The sequence below is a fragment of the Convolutriloba macropyga genome, chromosome 1, assembly GCF_964194025.1.
Source record: "Convolutriloba macropyga chromosome 1, txConMacr16.3, whole genome shotgun sequence".
NCBI classification, from domain to species: Eukaryota; Metazoa; Xenacoelomorpha; order Acoela; family Convolutidae; genus Convolutriloba; species Convolutriloba macropyga.
Genome location: NC_134468.1, coordinates 55,753,313 through 55,763,099, shown reverse-complemented (window position 1 = coordinate 55,763,099; position 9,787 = coordinate 55,753,313). Strand labels below are relative to the sequence as shown.

The 9,787-nt window shown below is 35.6% G+C and overlaps 1 protein-coding gene across 4 annotated transcripts in view; it reads left to right on the top strand.

Annotated features, from left to right (window-relative positions):
• The window catches only part of LOC142349832 (uncharacterized), a 23,744-nt gene extending 15,572 nt beyond the window's left edge, over window positions 1–8,172 (top strand). For all 4 annotated transcript variants that reach the window (XM_075401646.1, XM_075401638.1, XM_075401655.1 and 1 more), the window contains exons 4-8: window positions 2,233–2,458; window positions 3,446–3,587; window positions 4,195–4,416; window positions 4,786–4,876; window positions 7,949–8,172. In XM_075401646.1, coding sequence (XP_075257761.1) covers window positions 2,233–2,458; window positions 3,446–3,587; window positions 4,195–4,416; window positions 4,786–4,876; window positions 7,949–8,151 — 884 coding nt within the window. In that variant the 3' untranslated portion in view covers window positions 8,152–8,172. The remainder of the gene's footprint in view (window positions 1–2,232; window positions 2,459–3,445; window positions 3,588–4,194; window positions 4,417–4,785; window positions 4,877–7,948) is intronic.
• Window positions 8,173–9,787: the final 1,615 nt, after the last annotated feature.

Below are 9,787 nucleotides of genomic sequence, written 5' to 3'. Positions count from 1 at the left end.
CCAAAAACTTGCAAGTTCTTACAATTCAACCATTCCACTTACAAGGCTCTTACAAGATAACCAATTGCACACACACCACAAACCACACACACGCACATATACACACACATACTGACTAAACCGTAAACAAAACAAAGCAAGACATGAAGGTAAACGGATGTTTGAAAAAAAAATAAAATCCGGAAAAGTGTGAGTTAAATTATAAACAAATTGTATAGAAATGAAGGGCCACTGAATTATTTTGAGAAAGTACTGACATATGAATTTGAAAGTTCAATCAAAGTCAATATTTTGGGAACATTTTTAAGATCGCGATCGCGAAGAAGCCAATTGACATCTACAATTTTTTAAATGGATTGCAAAAGGAACTTTCTTAAATTGATAAAATTCAGAAAGTAACCATTTTGTCTACTTAGGTCGAATTGTATTATCTTATCCAAATAGAGCAAATAACTGCCACGCGCGTTCTACGATAAATGAATGAATGTTAAAATGAATTAACCAATAAGAGTTGTGCTCGACCGGAACCAACTCGCAAGGAACTTACAAGTTAGCCATTCGACTTGCAAGTTCTTACAAGTTAACCATCCTTTGCAAGAAATTTGCAAGTTCTTACAAGTTAACCATTCGGTCTCGACTCGGGTTTCGACATTTCGTGTGATAAAGGTTTTTTTAACTATGATTTGTCTCCTTAACTGATTTTGGGCCAAATTTAAAATTTCAATCGCCATTGTATGGTAAGAAAGTTCCACAAATATCATATATTGCGTTTGATAATAAGTGGGTTCCTTCCGTACGTAGCAACACGTACACTTTCACATTGAAAATGGGGTGGGAATTTGAGATTTGGATTTAAAAGTCACTGTTTTGGTGGGTTTTATTAATAATCAAAGAAATTAGCGCAAAAGGATATCACTGATTCATTACTGCGTCCAAGTATTTTGAAGAAAACTTCCATTGGTTGGGCAACGCTGAAATAAAAAGCAATTGTCAAAACATCTTACGTTCAAATGAATAATTTTTCACATAACTATCTGAAACAGAGAGAATCTTCCCAAATTCTCTGCATAAAAAAGAATGTGTTGGGTTCTAGGAGCCTAGCTTATATTTACATGTTTTCTGGTTTTGGCGGCTGGTTTACTGTAATGCTGGCACTCTTAAAACATTGAAAATGAAAGGAACAATTAATTTGCCAGCAAAGTCATTCAATTAGCCTATTGTCCGAACCCCAGTAACACAGCACTTCAGTACTGAAACATCAGAATCTCATGGCATTTCGTCGACTGAGTACTGTAACAGGGTATCCGAAGGGTATCTTTTCCTCAAGATGTGCAGGATGTGCAGTTCGAAATTAGAAATTTTTGAAAACGATTTTCAAATTTCGAGCGATGCACCGCGAACCATGAAAAAGAAATTTTACCGTGTTAAAACATTGCAAATTAAGCTCTATTTTCAATGTTTTAAGACGGTAAATTTCTTTTTCAGGGTTCGCGGCGCATCGCTCATAATTTGAAAATCGTTTTCGAAAATTTCTAATTTCGAACTGCACATCCTGCACATCTTGAGGAAAAGATACCCTTCGGATACCCTGTTACAGTACTCAGTCGACGAAATGCCATGAGATTCTGATGTTTCAGTACTGAAGTGCTATGTTACTAGGGTTCGGGCAATAGGCTAATTGAATGACTTTGCTGGCAATTTAATTGTGCAAATTGGCTACGGTATTCGTAAAAATGTGTTACTAAATGCCGTCACTGTTGTTCAGTTTTAGTGAATCAATTTTTCACGGTGAGAAAAATTGTTACAGGGTTTTGTCATATCATATTATTCCGTAAACACTAAAGCACACCAAAATTTTTAAAAGTGTACGTTTTGCAGCTCTGTTGGTGCAACATTTTTCTACAATCTTTATGGTTTTCAACCCGGGTTCCAAAATAATTGTTTTTTTTTTTAAAATGGAAAATTACCAGGCTGATATACAAGTTCGACTGGCTTATGGTTGTGCGATATGAATCTTGTCTGATATGGATATTTTGTAACTGGTCCTCTTTTCTTCCCGAGATTTAAATTTTTCCAATTTGATGTTCCGAGATTCAAATTTTCGAGATTTGAATTGGTCCATATCACAAAGCAACCTCTATGTTTTTTGTGCACTGAATTAAAACTTCAAAGAGAAGATAGGATCTATGCGGTATCGTTATTTTCAAAAGAAACTAAAAGATCCTTGTACAGCAATGAAAGGAGTCAACATTTCAACTCGTGTCTTTCTAGTTTTGACAAACTTATTGTGTATTGCGTGTATATGTAGTTCTATAGTGTCCGTAGTGAAACAAGAAGAGTATGAGAAGATCAATGCTCCTCTCTTCGGAATCCATTGGCTATTTCTCATCATAAGCTGTGCTCTCTACACTGTGTATGCTGTCAACAACGTCCAGGAAGGAGAACAACCCAACACCAGGTAAACTGCTTCTCTGCTTTCATCAAATCTCACAATGAACTATCGTCGAGGGTTCAGTTTTGCAATTTATAAAACATCTCTGCAATCAAGAATTTGTCTTTATGTACCCGGACCACTCTAGCAGTGCAATTCATTGCTGATTCAGAGCAAAAATCATACTGATTTTGTCCGGCCCAGAGAGGGAAAGAGAGCTGTCCGAAATTAGGTGTTTTTTCATATCAGTATAAATGAAACTAAGTTATTTGGAAAGAGTTAATTATAAGCAAAAAATTGTGACGTTTGACGTGGAAATTAATTGCGAAGTATTTTCCAAAAATACACTAGCCCCAAAAACAAGCATCGGGAAATATAAGTACGCATATATACCATTTTGAATCAAATTTGAACTAAGTTTGCTTAGTGTAATCGATTTCAACACAAACTTACATCTCTAATCTTAAAAGATGGATGGTGGACAAAATCGAGCAGATAGACTCGAGAAATCCGACATTGGCCACGTAATTATCATTTGGGTCAGGCAATCAGGGATCAACTTAAGCGGACTTTGAGCGCACAAATCATTTGAAGCGCACAAAAAACTGAACAGAGTTGACACTTGAGTGCACAATTTCTATCTGAGTTTTTTTTAGTGCAGAACAGAAATAAAACTGTTTGCGCATGAGAATAGCGTTAGTGATAGCCATTTTGCGATCATGAGAATGTGGACATCAACAAACTGTTTGGTTAAACAAGGGTCAAGCGATTGTCTAAACAAGGTTCTGGAACTTGTTTGATTGGAGATCACAGGCCAAGAGTGGTCTGATCGGAGGCCACTTCGAGCGCACTTCGGGTTCTCGCAAAATTTCGAGATCTCTTAAGTCTGATGATGGTCACCTCGGTCTGGAAAAGTTTGATAATATAGATCACTTGGGTCTGGGATTGTATGATGAGAGGCCATGCTTTCGGAGCTCAACATGGGAAGCAGTAAGTTTTTTTTCCTTATTTCAGCTTCGGTTATGGAATATACATGATTTGGACAGCCTTCTTCTTCTCAGTGGTTGCAATTATCTTCACTGCATGTGTAGTGACAGCGTACATGGATCGGTTTGAAAGAGCATACATGTTTCAAGACAAAGAGAAGGAGAAAAAGGCACGTGAAAATCGTTTATTTTCAGTTATTAAACTGCATGCATATATGGGATTTATATTGACCTCCCAAGCTTCAAAAGGCACCTTTTCATTAGAGTTTGAGCCACCTTTTCATTACTGACCGTTGCTATGTACAAAAAGGTACAAGTAGACGAGAAAATTTACTCCGCTTAGTATATTAAAATCTTTTTGATCGTACTACATTTTTCAAAACCGTTTTTTCGGACGCATACTTTTTGCCACCTTCGATTAATTATATTAGCCAGTGAATTGATTTACCTCATACATATCAAAAATGGCCTTAATAATTTTTGATATGTATGAGGTAAAGAAAATCCGCGTGATATGGGATTATAGCGCAATTAAGAGATAATTAAAAGCCCTGTCGGTAAAGCAAGTGGGTAAGGCAAGTAAGGCCTTAATTGTGCCACTTCGCGTACATGGCAATGATACTCATTGTTCACTTTTTTACCCTTAAAAACCGAAGTCATCGGGCGCTATACGTTGGATAAGCAAAAATGTAACGCTGGATAAATTGAATTCGAAGAAATGCCTCCCCTCCCCCCCCCCCCCCTTGAATAAAATAAACGCATTCATCCTTTCATAAGGAAAAGGAGAAAAGGGATAAGGAAAAAGAGGAGAAGAAAAAAGAAGAAGAGGAAAAAGAAGGGTCTGGTGGGGAAGAACCAAGTCTCATGTTCGAACCATCCAAGACCAAAGAATCAAAGACTAAGGATGGGAACGAAAGCAAGGAACCTTCTGAGGATTCAAAAGTCGATTCCCAGAGGAAGTCCAAGAAGACATCGAGTGGGACCGCAAAGACCTCCAAGGTCAGTTAGTTATTCATCTAAAATTAATCAGGCTTATATGAGTCGAAACGGTAGATAATACATTGAGCTGCCACAAAAAGATACAATTAGAGCTTGTTCGAGTGAGAGACTGCATGTCAGAAACCAAGGAGCCAAACACTGAGTAGATGCACTTTTTGAAGCGGATAGAATTCAAAATAGAAAACCACTCCATCTGAACTTGAATCTTTTGAACACTCCATCTTCTGAACTTTTGACCCCTCAACGATTTAAAATGGATTGATAAGTGAACGCATGATTATTGTCCAGACGTTTATGCGACCATACTTTTTCAGACTATTTAATTTTGGCTGCAATATAGCTGAAAATTGTATTGTTTGATTTCCATAGGTATCAAAGCAGTCTGACAATGACGTCAAAGAAACGAATGCAGCAGAAGATGACAATGCTGAAAATGAGAGTCCTTCAGCTGAACAAGAAGGTGATTTATGATTTTGACACACGTTCTTTCGAACACTCAAAAGTTCCATAAGGCATAGTAGAGAATCAGTTGAGTGGTTACGTGGTCACGTATACCATTTTTACAGCTACAATGGTAACGCGTATCCGAGACAAGACTATATGTAATAAAATATACTGGGAAGTTCTACCCGGGTCGATGCTAAAAATTGCTAAAAAAATGCAAGAATTTTAGTGAATGTGGTGAAAAAGATGTAAGAACTTTGATTTTTAGCAATGAAGGCGGTGAATGCGATGGAAAAAGATTTCATTGCTAAGAATCATTGCTAATTTTACCGAATATTTTTACCGAAAAAATTGCCAAAAAAGATGCAAGAATAGCGGTAAATGCGTTGAGAGCGCAAAAATAATAAAATGCACCACTTAGAATCGCAAAACTTGCAAAAGTTCACCACTAAATTTACCAATTATCTTCACTTCACCGCAGAAATAAATAGCAAAAAAGATGTAAGAATAGCGGTAAATGCGTTGAAAGCGGTAAAATAAAAACAAAAATTAAAATTAAAAAAATAATAATTGGCGCTTAGAATTGCGAAACTTACAAATTAAGCTAGCACAATTTTCTATCATCTCAATTTTTAAATGAAACTATGTAAAATATGAGATGAATGCATTGAAAGTAGTCACAAAAATAAAAAAGGTGGACTTTAATTGCAACAAGGAGATTTGAAATCAATTCCAACTCATAGTCAGATGTCCCCTATATATGGGAAGTCTACAATATCAAGAATTTTTGGTCTACAACATCAATTTTTCTAGAAAGAAAGTTTAGTGGATAAAGTGGTGAGAAAAAAGTTTCATCGCTAAATAGTTGACATTCAGGAGGTGAGAGGTTTCTTCTTTGTTTGAATTCCGGTGAATGCGGTAAAAATAAAAATTTGATCGCTAAAAAACGCAAATCTTACAAATATTTACCGCTTAAAACCACAAATCTTACAAAATTCACCGCTTTCGCAATTTTTGATTCAATCCATTTAAACGCATTTGTCTTGTATCTGTAAACAATTAGTTAAATTTCCATCACAATTCTTAAATATTAGGAGAGTTAGAAAATAAGGAAGCACCAACAGGTAAGCTGAAAGGGGATAGAATGTCGACCACTAAAAACTTAAGGAAAACCTGAAAAAAGTGGAATTGGTTATTCTACTGACGTGTAAGGAAACAGAGAAGATTCATTAGATATTATATAAAGGTTTATAAGAACATATGTTGTGTTTCTCCAATGCTTATGCTAAAAAGATCCAATTCTAATCCAATTCTAATCCAATTCACTGTTGATAGATTCAATTGTGATAATATTAACAACTAAGTCGCATTAAAAAGATGAATTAAATTTATCCTATGAGCAGTAGAGGCAGTAGAGGCATGTAGACATGTAGATATGTAGACATGTAGACAAATCGCACACACAGGCACACATACACACACACACACACACACACACACACACACACACAAATGCAGATACACACACAAACAAACGTATACACAACACACACATACACACGCGCGTGCACAGTGTTGTGACATTCACAGTGTCCCACAACACTGAACATATTAACGATGTAAAAAGGGTAAGTGGTTTGGGTACTTACGTTCATTACCTCGTCTGTTTTTGTCGCCATCCAACGCTTTACCCCTCAAAACAAAATTTGTCCCATAATTTTTTTCAACTTATGTGTTTGAGTGCAATTTCTCAGACCCCAGTTGGTTATGCTTGCTGATATCAAACAAAGCAAAAATTTTTTTTAAAGGTGTGTCACATAGTCGGAAAACGTCGGAAAATGTATTCCTCTCGAAAAATTTTGTTTTCAAGGGAAAAATATATTCATTTCTCGACTTCATGACAAGAGTTTCAAGAAATGTTTGCTATAGCCAAATGACTTTTTTAATTTAAAGAGTAACGTGGTCGAATTGCCAGCTGTAATCATTTATGAATCGTAGTATATGTGAGCCGCAAAACCCCTTCAACAGCAACTGGAAGCTCTGTGCACACGATTAAACCGGAAACGGTTTTCTTGCAACATCCAGTAAGTTTCTAATCTTACAAGAAAAAGCATCGTCTTCAAAGTTTTTCTGACAAATCTTAAAAGATAAACATTCTTCTTTTAAGATTATTACAAGATAAACATTCCTCATCTTAAAAAATTCTTACAAGATAAATATCCGTGTTATGAGTTGCTTACTTGACAAAAAAGATTCCTTTATAGTTAAATTTCTTCATACGACAGTTTTGCACCGAATAAACAATATTGTAGACTATCGACTGAAGACTAAAGCAGTGTTAAGTGGGTTCTTCAGCAGTGTTTAACTTGAAAGCCATAAAATCTCCACAATTTTTGTGACAAAATATTAGTGACCATAAATAAATAAAGCGCAAGGATATAATTGTTTTTCTCCAGATTGAGTAATATAAAACATCTAAATAATTTATAACTTAATTGATTCAGTACAGCACAATCAGAGCATTATGAAAAAACTATAATGATTTTTTTCAAGTTTTGGGGAACTGCAATTTTCTGCTATTGTACCAAAGTTAAAAATTGACAATTTAGTACATAGGGAAAAGAAAGTTGGTTGTCTTGGAAGTCAAGATTGAAACAAATAAATTCATTTTAAAAAAGATTCAAATACGCGCAACCACTTCTCTAGTTTTAACGCAAAAAAAACGAAGAATAATTCACATAAACAAACCAATGGAATGCAACTAAGGCTGATCTAACATGCACGAATCTCACAAAATAGCCAAGCTTTTTTATAAGATCGTATTAGATAACCATTTTTTGCTGGTAATTCAACGCGCTATAATAGAGGCCATACTTTTGTAACGTAATGTAAAAAGTGGAGAACAATGGAAAAAAATCCATGACCGTTAATTGCAAGATTCTAACTATATGTAACTTTGCTGCAAAGATGACAAAACTGAATCGGGACCAGTGGATCTCTCGGAAAAAATGAATCAATAGCTGCTACACTGCGCTATTTTAGTTTTTTAAAAATGAGCTAGAATTGTTTACTGGTTTCTCTACTTCAGATCAAGCAGGAGAGAACGAATCGGCTGAGAAACTATCCGACAACGAAGAAAAAGAGGATGAGAGTGAGACCTACAAGTCTAATAACGATGACAGTGAAATCGAATCAAAGGACAATTACTCAGATGAAGCATCTGAAGTATCTGCAAAAGAGGACGAGGAGGCGCAATCTAAGCAACCAACGCGAGAAAAAACTAAGAAATAATTCATTTACTGAACACCCTCATCTGAAAACATTTGAGCTTTCTGCTATGCATGCGAGCAGCGAGCAAAAAAATCTCGTATAAGTCTAGATTCAAAACAACCTGAGAATACTCAAAACAGACATGAACATAACTAGGAGGCCTGGAAATGAGTGTTCGCACAATGTTCTGGCCACGCTACCCCACATTCTTGCCCTGGATATCCACCAAATCAAGCAGAAATAGGGAGAAGTCAAAGTTAAAAGGGGTACATCACGCATTCTAAATAAAAATCTGATTTATTCTCAAATAGAACAATCATATATATACCAGTGAGATTCTTGTCATTTTTTCGTTCACAGGAATGCACAAAAACTGGACTACGTAACACGATTTTGTTAAGTAAACCCCTAGTTCTGTCATACAACAATAATAATGAGAATCTGAATCCAATTTCTATCCAATTTTCGAGCCAGACTTCAAACTCAAAGGTCCTTCAAGAAAAAGGTTATGATTATACAGCTTGTTAAACTGCTAATTCTTTAATTTAGATATTACATTCTCAAACAATTTGACTGCTCTTGATTTATCTTGGCTGCTCTTGAAAAAAATTATCAATCGGTTGGCCAAAAGATCAAAGAGCATGAAACAATAAATGAGGTCAAGAACAAAAACGTAGCATTAAATTTTCAGTAATCAGCAAAAGTTTGGTTCTTTTACAAACAAGATGCTAATAAACCGACTTTCCTCATTATAACCGTAACGCCAGCCATTGGTAGTGTGCAAAACATACGAGGCAAAGGAAACAGACCAAACATCTGCACACTGGAAAACCCCTAATTTTTCGAAAGATATTGATTTTAAATTGATTGAAATGAAAGAAAACGGGTTGAAAAAATTCACACCCTGTCCTCGCCAAAGAGTATCAATTTGTAGAAAAACAGCAAAAAAAAGAACGAAAGGACAAATATGGAATATTCTCGAAGCTCCAAAAAAAATTTTAGAAGATTTCGGAACATCAATATAGTATTGAGTAGCCAGTTTTATAAAATCACTAACCACTTCAAAGATTTCACTAAGAAATGCTTGAATCGTTTCTCAATTGCATTGTGCGACAATGTGACAAAAACAAAAACGCAATTAAAGAACTAAAAATATAAAGAAGGTCTCAAAAATAAAGCGTCTTCCTAAGTAAAGTCAGTTAAAAACTGAAATTTCTGGGCCAATAGGACTGCATTATTCGATTTGCTAAGATCTGTTATTTGTGAGTATGAGAGACAACGTAGAAAAAGAAAATTCGGACGAAACTCAAAGTTCACCTTTTGAACAAAATATTATCGTAAAGAAATATTTTCAATCAACACCAAATCTGCCTCTAAGAAATGGATTCACTTGGTGTCACTAGAAAACAGCTGGAACTCACATTAATCACACTATTATTTAAGTCGGAAAACAGCACATCTTAAACCCGGGTCGAGGTTTGGCGGTGAATTTTCGTAAGAGATGCGGTGAAATGCGGTGAAAAAAAAATAATTTTCACCGCGTATTTCTTACATCTTTTTGCGGTGAATGCGGTGAAACGCGGTGAATTATTTATTTTCACCGCATTCTCAGTAATCTTACAAAAAGGAATCGTTCCCACCAGGGTTCGAACCTCTG